Source organism: Aquarana catesbeiana, linkage group LG13 (assembly GCF_042186555.1).
Source record: "Aquarana catesbeiana isolate 2022-GZ linkage group LG13, ASM4218655v1, whole genome shotgun sequence".
Classification (NCBI taxonomy): domain Eukaryota; kingdom Metazoa; phylum Chordata; class Amphibia; order Anura; family Ranidae; genus Aquarana; species Aquarana catesbeiana.
Genome location: NC_133336.1, coordinates 94942760 through 94958412, shown reverse-complemented (window position 1 = coordinate 94958412; position 15653 = coordinate 94942760). Strand labels below are relative to the sequence as shown.

Sequence of the window (15653 nt, the reverse complement as noted above, 5' to 3'; positions counted from 1 at the left end):
GGTAAAGAACAGCCAGACACAAGCAAAAAAGGCACACTTTGCAAACACCCACAGCTAGCCCAAAACTCCCCAGTATGGTCACCGCACACAGGTGTCCAGCCTCTAGCTAGTTTGACTGATTGTTACAGTGGGACACCGCACAATAATAAGTAAAGGGGTTTCACTTACCCGTCTAGACGCAGGGCAGCTTAGAAACGAAGAGCCCAAACTTCACCCATCACGGCGGGTTCCTGTCACTTGAGGACCTTCAAGGACTGGGTACCTTTTTCCTGTTTAGAGTCCACTCCCTTGGACCTGTACAGCACCCAGCAGAAATGCCTTAGCGCTGTAGTGTCCAAGATTCCACTTCACAGGGTCCATCGCCCAGAGGCCGCATTACAGGCAAAACCTTGCAGGATCTTGAGTCTTCTTTGCAAGGCTCAGGTATCATTTATCTAAGCTTATAAACCTGTGTTAAATGGATCCGATTGGTCAGTCCCTTGATTCATTTAAGAACCGTTTGTGGGACTAGAGACCTGGAGCTCAGAGAGCTCAAACAAACCATGCCATCGACCTTGCAGACACTGGTAAAAAACTGAAGTGCTTCCTGTGTAGGAGGGGTTATATAGGGGATCACTTCCTGTCTAAAGACCTTTGGTCTACCAGTGTCCATTCACCTAGAGATGGAGTATAACCCATCAGGTAATTAATATTAGCCTGACTCTGTGTCCCACGTATGAAAAAAAAAAAATCCTGTCCTGGGGACCAGACATTGTTTCTGCTCATTATCTTCTTGGACACTGGTCCCCTCACTGCTTTCATGAGTTCTCCTGCCACTGGATAGGATCCAGCTGTGGAAAGTGTCACATTCACAGAAAGGAGATGTCCACATCATGCAGGCAGTGAAGTCGACACCTGAAGAAGGACCCCAGGAAGTAAACAGAAGAAGACAGAAGGATCATCATGTGACCATGGTCTCAGTTAAGTAAAATGGGCATTTGTATGTTTTTTTTCCCACCAATGGTTAGTTAAAAGGGGGGTGGGAGGGGGTTGCGAACATCTTGGAGTTGAGCTTTAAAAGTCAAGTATTCGAAACAATAAACTACAACAAACTTAGGACTAAGGACCTATGTAAAATGTGGTACAAAAAAAATAAAAATCATGCTGCCTGTAGCAACCAATCATCTTCAAAGTTTCATTACGGCAGTTAGAATGGAACTGAAATCTAACTTCAAAAAAACTGCGAGCAGGCAGGCAGTTTATTGCAGAAGACACATGCAATATCTCTTCTGCTATAAAATAACTGTATATGCCAGCTCGCAGTCTTGTTTAGACCCCTTTCACACTGGAGGCATTTTTCAGGCGCTTTAGCGCTAAAAATAGCGCCTGTAGAGCGCTTGAAAAAAGCCTCATCTACAATCCCAGTGTGATAGCCCGAGTGCTTTCACACTGGGGTTCTGCGCTGGCAGGACGTCAAGAAAGTCCTGCAAGCAACTTCTTTGAGGCGCTTTAGGAGTGGTGTATACACCGCTCCTAAAGCGCCCCTGCCCATTGAAATCAATGGGCAGCGTCACCGAAGCGCCTGCAAAGCGCCTCGGCAGCAGCGCTTTTAACCCTTTATTCGGCCGCTTTCTCATACAAGTACATGGTACAACAGGCAAATATCAGGAATATGAAGTGCAGGGGTAACAAACGTTTTAACCCTTTACGAGAATCTCACTCAAATTAAATTTTCGCTCCAGAGGATTCCTAAAATCTGACCTGTATTTTAGTGCAGATTTTCGGGAAAATCGGTGTGCTAACCACACAAGCCGTAAATTAGATTTCTTGAGGCGTTCTGTATACCAACTGGGTACAGAAGGCCTCCAAGTTGCCATATTGCATTGAATTTTACAGAAAATGACAGCACTGTAGATTGAAAAGGAAATGTGATTTTTAGCTGTATTTCTTTTTATTTGCTATATATATTTCCCACAAAAGTGGAGTTGCCCTTTAACGTATAAAGTGCAAAGTTAAAGATATTTATAAACCAAAACAATGTCAAAAGTGATGAGTGATGCTATATGTGACACATTGCATTTCTTTGCAAAACAAAATGTAGTTCTAATATGAAGTGTATACTGGAATTGTACTAAACCTCAAATACAAGCTCTTTCCTATTTACTGTAAAATTTAGCATAGGCGGAAGGCAAACAAAGCATTTCCCCTGAGATGATGGCAATTGATCTTACATTTAGAGAAGGTGAGGCAGCCACTCTTCCTGCTGCTACAATGAAGTCCATAATTAGGAGTGTGGCTCCTGGGAGCCCCAGAGAAAAAACTGAGGTGAACAGTGCTTGATAATTGTATTAACAATATCCTGTGAGGGGGAAAAAAAAGTACAGCGATGTCAACCATTATCTCAAGACACAAAATCAAATAAATGAGCAATTCCAGGCAACAAGTAAAACCAGCCAGTAAACTGCCAATGCATTCAAACAATTATTGCAACTGTACTGAAGCTAACATAAAACTGTGGCTTCCCATAAACATATATACTACTGCATCAAATTATAAGGGCATCTGAGCTTACAGTTTTCTCTTAATCCCCCCTCCCCTCCCCATTAATACCTGTTGATTTTGCCAATTAACTAATGCAGCTTCCTGTGACAATATGGCAACAATGCTGCACATCTCCTGAATTCAGAGCATTGTTGCTACTTTCATGTAGGCTGTGTCTGCGCGCACTACAGTGGGATAATATGTAGAGGCATGGCTGTCAGAACTGTAATCCCCTTTCTTCTCTTCTTCCGCGCCCCCCCCCCCCCCCCCCCCCCCTCCAATCTCCTTATTTTGTGAGATTATATTGTGTGCCTTCCTTTTTCTTTTGCTTCCCCCTTTCTTCTCCTCTCCCTCCGTGTGTCAGAAAAACTTGTCAGAAGTGACTCATGCAGATAGCAGTGCTCTGGATTGAGACAAGTACACTCTATAGAGGAATATGCTTTGTTCAAATTTTTATGGGCAACCCCTAGGTTGATAAATTAATTTCTCTAAATAAAGACTGGAATTAAACTTTCTTAAACCACTGTATTCATTTTGTTGCCATAAAAGGCAGATGGTCTATATTATGGGAAAATGGCATCCTTTCCTGGAATCGCCAACCAACCCAAAACACATGTTAAAGAAGCGGGGGAAATACAGGAGTCAAATACCAAGTTAGCCACAGTTACTCAGTTACCTCCTTCCAGAATCTAAACAGTTTGGGGCAGCAGCAAAACATATGCATCCAATCCCAATTGTTCCTGAGACACCTGGGACAGAGTAAAGTTTTTTCAACGCCCATACTTGTACAGCCATTCTGGGATCCTGTACAACCTGTGTATTAAATATAGATGTGCCAATCGTTTGGAGATTGATAAAGAGAGAGAGTAGGAGAATTTTTCAGTATGGAATCCCATTGTTCTTCTGAAATCACACCCTTAACTTTTTCCCATTTGCGTTTGCTCAATAAAGGAGTTGGTTGTATCTGGGAGTTAAGAAGACTTAAATATATGTAAGACATTACCCCGCTTAGCAGTTGTCCGGAGCACTGTATTTAAATACTGTAGCTGCTGACTTTTAATATAAAGGATACTTACCTGTCCAGGGATCCAGCACGGTCCTCACCCAAGCCGATCTTCAAATGGCTTCGAGTGAAGGTGTTGGCATCTTAAGTAAGTCAAAAAGGCAGTTTCCTACTGTGCATGAGCGAGGTGCTCTGCGCTTTGTGAATGGTCCTGCAGTCTTCTGGGACCTGTGATATGTCCCAGAAGGCTGGGTGAGAAGGAGGGGGGCCAAACATCCAGCTCAGATCGCCATGTCGCATCTGACCTGAAATTGGAGCGGGTACCTGTCAAAACCAGGTACCTGCTCCCCCCCAAAAAGTGGCAAATGTGGTGGCAGTGAAGAGGGAAAGAATACAAAACAAACAACATGTCCCCTTTTGGGTGAAGTTCCGCTTTAAGCAAACAACAGGTAAGAAAAAGGACCTGTATCAAATGAGAAAACATCAGTCCACGTGTTATGAAGCCTAAGCCCACGTGTTATGAAGCCTAAGCCCAACCGGCCTCAAAAAGCCTGAACAGTAACTCCATTGAGACAGTTAAGGGGTACAGAATTCAGCTTTAAGAACTGAGCCTTGATGCTTCCAATTAGAGTAGCTGAGCCTGCAGCCCAGAACCCAATACTCTAAAAATTGTGTTATTTATACCAGTCAGGGGCTCCCATTGTATAATGGAAGTAGGATTTGTACTGTCCACTCACCACAAATTACATTTTTCCTTTCTTAAAGAGAATCACAATTTGGTAAAAGAGCACAAGAAATACATAATCGGTAATGCTAGGTAACCACATTTTGGGTTATATTGCTGATATCTGTGAAGAGGCTGCTTAGACTGATCTAAAATAACAAAACATCCAGTTCCGTATACCTTGCACTAAAGCCATACATGTCCCATACAATCAAAGTTAGGACAATGAAGTGGGTACCTGGTCAGTATGGAGTAAACCACAGTGCATAATATTAAAAAAGTGCGTTAAGAAGTCCCGGTTTGGAGACACGTCCTGCCGTCTCGTCATAATTTTACAGATTAATTTGTAGGCATGAAGTTTCCCTTGTTTGTATTTTTCTGGCAGCATTGTGGCCTGAAACACAAGAATGGCAAGAATTCACACAGTGCTACAAGTTTGAAAGTTAACCTGTGACACACTGAACAATATGACGGCTCAGTAAATGAAAGGGGATCATGCTTTATTTGTACAGGAAAAGTCAAGATTAGCATATTCAGCTACCTATATCCACCATTATTATCTACTGATCAACTGCTCACAAAGGGGCTTGTTGAAAAACTTTAGTTTGATCAGCGCTGCAGCACTGATCAGTATATTTAAACAGTAGAGGAGCCCAACTGACTACATCACTGTCAGAATACAAGGACAGCGGAGAGTGTTACCGCATCCACCTCAAACACATGTGATAGGGGAATACATTCATCCATTGTTCAGCCCACTGCCTGATAGAAATAAATTAGGCATGTACGGCCATCTTTACCTTGGTTTTAAATAGAAAAACCCCTTTTACATTGGAGGTCAGTGTAGAGGTATTCCCTTACATTTGATGTCAGTGGAAAAATTGACCCCTTGCATTGATGGCCACTGTAGAAAGGAGATTAATCTGTAACGACACAAGGAACCACTGGAGAAACCCTGGTTGAGAAAATCTGCTCTAACTAATCTCTGCCAAAAAAAAATTACCTAAATGTTCCTTTTACTTGCACAGTTCTGTGGTCATTTTTGCTTAGAGATAGGTTTGAAGTGACACAGTCATTATTTACTCAGTTTGACTTGCTCAAGTTTGTGACAGATTAAAGTGGTTGAAAAGGCAGACAGTGGTTTCTATGCATTCTATGCATTAAGATATATATATAAAAAAAAAAAAAAACCTTTCTGTGTGCAGCAGCCCCCCTAATACATGCCTGAGCCTCATCTCCATCCAGTAATGTTGCAGGACGGAGGCTGCCGGGACTCAACCTCCTCAATGGCTGAGATAGCAGGGCAGCGCCATTGGCTTTGGCTGCTGCCAAGCAAAGTCAGTGAGCCAATGAGGTGAAAGAGGGGGTGGGGCCGAACCACGGCTCTGTGTCTGAATGGAGACGTAGAGCAGCAGGTCGGCTCGGGTGCCCCCACAGCAAGCAGGAGGGAGGGGCCTGGTGCGCAGCGTGGAACCAGAGAAAAGGAGGATCTGAGCTGCTCTGTGCAAAACCACTGCACAGAGCAGGTAAGTATAACATGTTTGTTATTTTTTAAGAACAAAAATGAGACTTTAGTATCACTTTAAAGCAGGTTATAGATTATGCAATTTTCTTTCCTGCAACCCCGTTTCCCCATCAACCCAGTCAGTGTTGATGGGGGGGAATCCCTCTCGTGGAGCCATTGTTTTCTCCTGGCAGGGGGTGTGAGGAGTTGTCCCTGCCGGGAGAACACAGTGATCACTGCTAGCGGATATAGTTGCTGGGAATAACTGCATGCTAAAAATCCAAAATGCTGGTTATACCCAAGTCGATCGATTTGGAAACAAATCAGCCTGATGGATAGAATCTCAGCTGGCCCCTACTGAACCGGCAGAGATTCAATCCATCTGCTGCCGGCTTTATTCTGAAGTACAGGATGGACACAACATTTAGCATATTCACAAAAGATGTAATCTGGAGTGTAAAGTATAGCTGTAGAGTTGAGCTTTAAACTACATTCGCATAGAAGTAACCCGTCCTACAAGGTTTTTGCAACAGAAATGAAAACAGCTCATTTATTCTTTAATAACAGACTACCGGTGAAACAAGCAGCTGAAGTCTTCTTAACAGCTATGTTCTGGACCACTTTCAGTCCCTTATCAAGCTTACAGCATTTTAAAGTTTCTGAAAACCCAATAAGAAATCATTAGCAATGGCTCACTGAGATAAATTGCAACGTTTTTCTACCATTCGTTTTTATTCCTCCTACCTTACCTTCAAGACACAAGCTGACCTGCCAGTTTTACCACCTTCCTGGAGTAGGGTGACAACATTATGCACCTAGTGATCGTACTGCGACAGTGTTGTCACTCCTGTGTGCTCGTTTTAGTGCACCATCTGCACACTGTGCTCTCCCCACCATGTGGTCTGCTGCCCAAAATACAGACAGCCAGGCCTGCAGGAGCAGTCAAAACCTAATGATTGGCAGCTACCACAGCAGTCTAGCTGTCTACCAAGCAAAGAACAGCCTGGCGGCAAGTTATGCGAGAGTTCAAACAAAAGAAAAAAAAAGTGTTGTCACCCATGTGTACTTGTTTCTGCGAATAGTTCTAGCTTGCTATACCAACACATGCTGGGCTCTCCTTGTTCTCTAGTCTACATTCCAAGTCACAGGCAGCTAGGCCTCACCGGACGACCAAATAATTGACAGCAGCTCCTGCAAGAGCCCTTCTGTCAACACAGTACAGAGCAGCCCAGCGGTATGTTATGTGAGAGTGAAAGCAAAGGAATAAAACAGAACAGAAATTCAGTGCTCAAAAAATTTTTTCCAGAAAATTACTTTAAATTGTTAATTATCAACAATCCATTTGTAAGAAAGTAAGGCTGGCCACACATTAAAGTTTTCTTTAAATTGACCAAAACCATATAATATGAGGTCAAACACTTTCAATTTGTATGCATTCAGGCAGGCCCTTGCACTACATAGGTGAAGGTAAATCTAAAGGAATTTGAACAAGAAAATAATATAATGTATGGCCAGCCTAAGGGCCCTTTTACAGGGGCGGACCGATCAGGTCTACCTGTCAGTGTTTCGGGCGGACCCGATCGGCCCTGCAGTCTTCTCTATGGAGCGGCAGGTGTCAACAGACATGTGTCCATTAACACCCGCCAACATCCGATTTGATCCTGTCCGCTAACAACGTCCGCCTGGCCGATTCGATCAGATGGCAGTCGGGTGTAAACAGACAGGTGGTCCGTTCACATCCATTGAGGACAGCAGGCTGTGTCCGCTCTGCATAAGGGGAGCGAACACGGACCAGCCATCCACTTGCTCAGTGGGGATCAGCAGACAGATTCCCCACTGGGCAGGCAGACTCCAACGGAGCCCACCCCATGTGAAAGGGGCCTAAGCCAACAGTGAGGTACCCAGCGCGTGACTCGCTACATCATTTTCCCTCCCACTGTCCAGGCACTGCAGAGTACAGGAGCTGCATAGTGGTCCATCAGGGGTCTGGGGCTTAGAAATCCCCACAGCTGAAAGCGTACCCCGTCAGGAGGGACGTTTCGGAGCACTCTATCTGGTCGGCACCGTCGAACAATCAGAACCCGCGTAGCTCATCCTGGCAGCGGGGAAGAAGAAGCGTGAATGCTGAGGGGATTTCTAAGCCCTGGACCCCTAATGTGGCTATACTGGGGTTCAGAACGGGAGATCGCCGTGGGATTGATGGGGTGAGGAGGTGGGTCCTGTGTAAGTTCACCTTAAAGATTTTTCTGTAAAGGTGAACGTAAACTTTAATACTTAGAAAAATTATAAAGATTTACATATGCATAAGCTTCCTCCAGTTCAAAGCTTTACATCTCATAGTGTCTTTTGTGACCAAGCAATAATGTTAGGGCAAAAATTGCATGGCTGAAGCTTGGACTTCCTCATATAACTACACTGACATGTTTCAGACAAGAACACAGCTCCAACATTTTGTAATTTCTGGTTTCTCTGATAAACTTCATAGGTCCTATAATGTATGCTGTACTTTAAAACAAATCAACTGCTCAATGCAAATGTCTAAATGACTTTTTTTTTCTATGTAACACACAGAACATAAATGATTATGTATAATGGATGCTCACTGATACCACAAGGAAAGTATTCCGTCTACCTTGAAAAGCCAGGGGGTAAGAATCCTCAGGGGTGGGATAAGTACAGGTGGGGGAGGAGAATACTGATTATCCATAGAGATTCCTAAATTGTCCCGAATCTGGAAAACAACAGAACAAAATGTTTACATTTAAACTGCAAGGAAATTGCTAGGGCAGTTTGCATTTAATAAAAATAATTTGATGTGTTTTCATAGTTTCACACTGATTATATTCTAATTACATGGGTTTTGCACTTAATCCTGTAAACAGTCTGTAAATCAGTCTCTCATTTCATTTCTGTTCAGCAATTTGATAACTTGCCAATTGTTTATGTAATACATTCCTTCTGTGTATGCTACATTGCAAAGACCTTGTTAGCATTGATGTTTTTACTTTATAAAAATTACCAATCAAACATACAGAATTGATGATGGGACTTTTAAAGTGATTGTAAAGTTTTTTTTTTTTTTTAAACAAACATGTTATACTTACCTACTCTGTTGCAGTGGATTTGCACAGAGCTGCCCAGATCCCCCTCTTCTTGGGTCCCTCTTCTGTACTCCTGGCCCCTCCCTCCTGTTGAGTAACCCCACAGCAAGTAGCTTGCTATGGAGGCACCCGAGCCAAGTCACAGCTCCCTGCGTCTCATTCAGACATGGACCCGCGACCTGGCCCCGTCCCCTCTCTCCCTCAATTGGCTGAATGATTTTGATTGAGAGCAGCGGGACCCAATTACGCCACGCTGCTGTCTCAGCCAATGAGGAGAGTCCCAGGCAGCTTAGACACTCCTGCAACATTGCTGTATAAAGACGGGCTCAGGTAAGTATTGGGGGGCTGAAGGGAGCTGCTGCACACAGAAGGTTTTTTTTATCTTAAAGTGGATGTAAACCCGATTCATGAAATCTGACCTGGGCACATATATCTGTAGTGTTTACTTATCTCTCTCCAAAGCTCTAAGTCCTGGGTGTTTCTGCTGTTTCTTTGCTCTGTTATTAGCATGATATAACAAGTTCTTTCCTCCAATCAGCTGTCTCCCAGTGTATGCCAAGAATCCACTCCTACTGCTGAACAAGGAAGTAAAAATTCTAATCTGAGGTCAGAATTCTAAAGCATATAGCAAGCTGAAGACAGCAGATAAGCATGTAAAACTTATGTAGGCAGATTTGTTTCATCCCTGTGTATCATCAGGGGCTGTTCACTTCACTAGGTATATGTTAGGGTTTACATCCACTTTAATGCATAGAATGCATTAGGATAACAAAACCTTCTGCCTTGACAATCCCTTTAAGGTGCCAGATGTTACTTTGTGCCCATTTCAATACTTCTAAAAACTCTTTTGGATTTAAAAAAGAATCATTAGATGTAATTTGTGTAGGACCTGAATATGTCATATTGCAATATCACTATCACCTCCTGTAATGTCCCATGCAGGAGCACTAAGGCTGCTTTCATGCTTTCATACTACTCTGGTTTAATAAAAAGAGGTAAAAACGCATGTGTTTTGCTATGTTCACAGTGCGTTTTGCAAATGTATTTAAAAAAAACAAAACAAAAAAAAAACAAACAGGCTCAAAAACTGCCTTTTTGACGTGTTCTTGATAGGTTTTCAATTCATTTCAATGGCACGTAGGACTTTTAAAACTGCAACTGATTGGTGTAAAGGGTTCCGTACAATTTAATGGACAAGTATTTTTCTTTCACTTTTGGTAAGGCAAAAAACAGAAGAAAAACTGATCAGCGTGAAGGGGTCCTTAAAGTGATTGTAAAGACAGAAGTTTTTTTATCTTAATGCATTAAGACAAAAAAAAAAAAACTTCTGTGTGCAGCAGCCCCCCTCATATTTACCTGAGCCCCATCTCTATCCAGCAATGTTGCAGGAGTGTCTAAGCTGCCCGATCACCTGTATACCTGCCACCCCTTTGTATACCGTCAGCTATCAGCTGGGAAATCTCCCGGCCGACACTAGAATTGGGTTGGGGATACAGCACTGTGCAGGAAGCTGCCACATACATGGCAGTTTCCCAGAACAAGCACAGCTCACTCTGAGTACTGGTGTACCCCAGCTCCAAGCCAGTCTTAATTACTTCCAGCGTCCTAATCAGTGAGCTGGAAGTAATTCTTTAAGAATCTGTCACTGCCAAAACTACCGATCCTGAAACCCTTTAGATGTACATCACTGGCATCTTTGAGCAGCACATAATACACATACTAATATTTGTTAGGCACACCTTGATTACCCCAAGATGTTAACCCCTTCCCAGCTAGTGTCATTAGTACAATGACAGTATATACTATTGTCACTGATCAAGGTAGTAGTGTCGGTTAGCGTCAGATTGTCTGCACTATCACAGTCCCACTATAAGTTGTTGATCACCACTATTGCTACTTTTTAAAAAATAAATACAAAATTCAGTACGTTTACCATAGTTTTTAGACACTATAACTTTCACACAAACCAAACAATATACTCTTATTGAGATTTTTTTTTTTTATTATTTTACCAAAGACATGTAACAGAATGGATTTTGGCCTACATTTCTGAAGAAATTAGATTTATTTTTATTGGATGTGTTTTTTTTTAGCAGAAAGTAAAAAAGAAAGCTCTATTTGTGTGAAAAAAAATGAAATAAATTTCACTTGTGTACAATGTTGCATGACCGCACAATTACAAATTAAAGTAGCGCAGTGCTAAATACCAAAAAAATGGCCTGGTTATGAAGGTGTAAAACCTTCCGGAGCTCAAGAGGTTAAAGTGGCAGAAGTAAAGCGGAACCTTACCCAAAAAGGGAAGTTCGGCTTGTTTGCAAATCCTCGCTCCAACCCCCCCGGCACTATTTTGGGGGGTGCGGGTATCTCGATTTGACAGGTACCCGTTTCCTACTTCCGGTCAGATCACCGCGGCAATCTGTGCGGAAGCTCGGCCCCTCTTCCCCCCCCACCCCCGCAGACTTCTGGAACACATTACAGTTTCCAGAAAACTATGGGACCATTCACAAAGCACAGCGCAGCTCGCGCATGTGCAGTGGAAAGGATTCACTGCTGGTTTCCCTTACCTAAGTTAGCTGCGGAATGTATAAAGTGGGTGTAGCGCTATAAATACAAAGTGATATAAAATATATATTGATGAATAATATTACATAAACAATATTAATAATATATAAAATAATGAGTGTCCATCGTGAATGAATCAAAATAGTCCACAAACAATAATAATCACCACGTGAGTTTTATAATGAACACCAAAAGAGCTAAATAGTCCTCCGAATGTTGGAAGTAGAAGATGAGTTTTAGGTTTCTAGATGGTGGATGTTGTATAAGCTTTACAGTCGGAAAGCTAGGACCCAAATCAGCATACGCTGTATGAGTCGGAAAGGCTTGAAAAAATTGCCCCCTGGTAGATGATAGGGAGATCACACCAGTACGCTGGAGTCCTAAGGGTGCCTCACCGGGGTGTTTTCGCTGGGTAGAGGTTGGACATATCCTTGAACAAACCCTGTGGGGAGGATGCGTATCTTACAGGTCACTGGTTTGGAAATTCCATTTACCAATGTTTTCAGTACTTCCTCAATTTTCTCAGGACTTGACAGAAGTGCTGCACCCATGCCACCCTAAATTATGGGTTCCCTTATCTTTACAATTTTGGCATTTTAGTCCCCTTGCAGTACGATTGTGGTTTCAAACCACAATCGTACTGCAAGGGGACTAAAATGCCAAAAGTAGACACTGAATATTACAGGAATATTACATGAAGAATGAACAGCATCCCAGCTGTACAGACCATGCACACTTGGCCAATAAATTAGAATACATATGTGCTTAAGTTTCTGCTTTTCCAGCTATACAATAGTGCCACCTAGTGTACAAATGATAATAATGGCATAAAATACCATAAGTAAGGAACTGTCATATAACAGCATACTATAAGAAAAGAACTAGTAAACAATAGTTTACAAAGAAAAAAAAATATATACCCATGATTACCAGTATTATCTAGCAAAATGCAAAAAAAATAATCTGTACTTCATTTAAAACTTTTAAAAGAAAAAGTTCTGCTTAAGCAAACCTAAACACATGATTCAGTCAAAACCCTTTATCAACCAAAAAAAGAATGCCCCCCCCCCCCTCCATTCTGTTTCACTTTGTTACTGGGGAAAAACAGTTATCAGGTTAAGAAAAGTCAGGCCCCAGTAACAAAGTGAGATTGATTCAGAGAAGAGCATAAAAAAGACTTTTCTTGCTAATAAAGTTAAGAGCAGGTGTACGCTCCTAGGCAGAACTTTTACTTTTAAAAGTTTAAAATAGAGTATAGGATGACTTAAAATCCCAAGCACAATTATAAACTTGGTCTCAGATAACAGCATACCTTGGCTAGGTTCTGCCAGAGTTCACACAGGTAATCAAACACCTGGGCATGGATCTCTGGATTGCTGATGTTATTGACATCTCCTAGGATTCCCAGCATCCTCCTCCACATAACGGTGGACACATCTGCATGCCAGCCAGTGAGTGTGCCACCTGCCATCACACTGCAGCTTTCCTGGGGAAAGTCACAGGGCTCTGCTTAAAAAAGAAAACAGAATTGAGTGTATATTAGAAAAAAGAACCATGAAGATGTAGTGATAAATACCAATGTTTGTCTGTCAAGTTTAAATGTATTTTAGCAGAGATTTTTTAACTGTGTTGAGTCATTAAACCTGGTTAGTCACATAAAAACACTTGAAAATACAACCCTGATTCCAAAAAAGTTGTGACGCTGTGTAAAATCTAATAAAAACAGAATGAAATGATTTGCAAATCTCAAAAACCTATATTTTATTCACAATTGAAAAAACATATTAAATGTTTAAACTGAGAAAATGTACAAATGTTAAGAATAAATAAGGAGATTTTGAAATTGATGGCAGCAACACGTCTCAAAAAAGTTGGGACAGGGCAACAAAAAGCTGGCAAAGTAAGTGGTACCAACATGGATAAGCTGGAATAACATTTTGCTACTAATTAAATTATTTGCAACAGGCTGGCAACATGACTGGGTAAAAAAAAAAAAAAAAAAAAGGAGCATCTTGGAGAGTCAGCCCCTGTTCACACTAAGGACAGGTTTGAAATCGTCCGACTTCGGGGGTAATTTGACAGACATCTGTGTGGGTTCATGCACAGATGTCTATTGAAATCACCCCCGAAGTTGCCAAAAGTAGTGCAGAAACTACTTGGGAATCGGTGCGGCGCCGCAAAGTCTGTGTTGCACCGATTCAGACGGTGCCACTGCTGACAGTAGCATCCGATTTGGTATGCGATTTGTCATGTCAAAACCGGCTCAATGTGAACGTGGGCTCACAGTGACTCAGAAGTAAAAAATTTGAAACAATTTCAGAATAATGTTCCTCAACTTAAAATCACAAAGACTTATAATATATCATCATCCACAGTACATATCATCAAGATTCAGAGAACGTGGCAAAATGTGTGTGCGCGCAGGGGGACAAGGCCCAAGCGCAATACTGGATGCCCATGATGGCCCTCAGCTGGCACTGCATTAAAAACAGGCATGATTCTGTGATGGACATGACTGCATGAGCTGTGCAAATATCAGTCTGTCAACACAGTTCGCTGTGCCATCCAAAAATGCAAGTTAAAGTAAAACTACAGGCAAAACTTTTTTTTTTTTTTTTTTTTTCCATTTTGGATAGAGTAAGGGAGGGTTATAACCCCTGCTCGATTTTTTTTCCATATGTGTCCCATTGCGGAGATTACCCTTAATTACCTGTCCATTAGCCAAACAGAAAGTGAGAGAAAATCCCTGCAAATAAAAGGAATTTCTTAGTGTCACTATTGGAAGACTTCCCCTCTATTGCTTTTCTGGAGACGGGCCAACATTTGGCATTTTCTTTTACTTACATTTTCAATGATAATGCTAAACAGGACAAACAGAGAGGGTAAATCTCCTTTACGGGGCAGAGATGGCAACAAAAACTGACAGGGATTCTAATCCCTCTGCAGTCTATCCAAAACTAAAATAAAAAAAATGTTGCCTTTAGTTAGACTTTAAAGCTCTATAATGCAAAGAATAAGCCATATCTTAACATTATCCACAAACACCGCCGTTCTCTGGGCCAAAGCACATTTAAAATAGTCTGTTGCAAAGTGGAAAACTGATGCCTTTTTCAGGGAAGACTTTGCATATTGCAGCAGGACAATGCTAAACTGCATACTGCATCTATGACAAAAGCATGGCTTCATAGTAGAAGACACCAGGTGCATAACTGGCCTTCCTGCAATCCAAACCTTTCACTAACTAAACATTTTTGACGCATATTAAAATGAGAAACTAGGATTTTTATAACAGCTTGCCTGAAAAATTCTTTTCTTGGAGTACATCATGGGACACAGAGCCATAGTAATTACTATGTGGGTTATAGGCCACCTTTAGGTGATGGACACTGGCACACCCGAAGACAGGAAGTCCACTCCCTATATAACCCCTCCCACTACTGGGAGTACCTCAGTTTTTGTAGCAAAGCAATATACATGTATTAAAAGAGGGGAGGGACCTCTGTGTCCTGTGATGTACTCCAAGAAAAGGATTTTACAGGTAAGCTGTTATAAAAATCCTATTTTCTTTATTGTACATCACGGGACACAGAGCCATAGTAATTACTATGTGGGATGTCCCAGAGCAATGCCAACTGAGGGGAGGGAGACACAACAAAAGCAGGGCACCATAAGACCAGAGGGCTTATACTGCTGCCTGTAGCACACTGCGCCCAAAGGCGATATCCTCATGCCTTTTTACATCAACCTGATAGAATCTGGTAAATGTATGGACTGAAGACCAAGTTGCGGCCTTGCAGATTTGAGCCATGGAGGCTTGGTGATGCACTGCCCACAAAGCACTAACAGCCCTGGTGGAGTGCGCTTTGATTTGAGAGGGTGGAATCTTCCTCTTCAAACCATAAGCTTGAACAATTAGTTGCCGAATCCATTTAGAAATAGAAGATTTAGATGCTGCCTGTCCTTTTTTAGGACCTTCAGGCAACACAAACCAGTCTAAACTACGTGGCATGTTCACCAATGCCAGGAGCCTGGCGGACAAGATGGGTGAACTAGAGATACTGTTGTACGAGGAGGATTTGGATTTTGTGGGAATTTCAGAGACCTGGTTCAACAGCTCTCATGATTGGCTGGCAAACATTCAAGGGTATACCCTTTATTGCAAGGATAGAGAGGGTAAAAAAGGGGGAGGGTACGCCTATATATCAAGAATAATGTACAAGTGAATGTGAGAGATGACAT

The 15653-nt window shown here is 42.0% G+C and overlaps 1 protein-coding gene across 1 annotated transcript in view; it reads right to left on the bottom strand.

Moving 5' to 3' along the window:
• The window catches only part of RALGAPA1 (Ral GTPase activating protein catalytic subunit alpha 1), a 474136-nt gene that overhangs the window by 269721 nt on the left and 188762 nt on the right, over positions 1-15653 (bottom strand). The window contains 5 exon segments of the mRNA XM_073610203.1: positions 2211-2293; positions 2296-2338; positions 4486-4641; positions 8384-8482; positions 12727-12920. Of these exon segments, the coding sequence (XP_073466304.1) occupies positions 2211-2293; positions 2296-2338; positions 4486-4641; positions 8384-8482; positions 12727-12920 (575 nt within the window).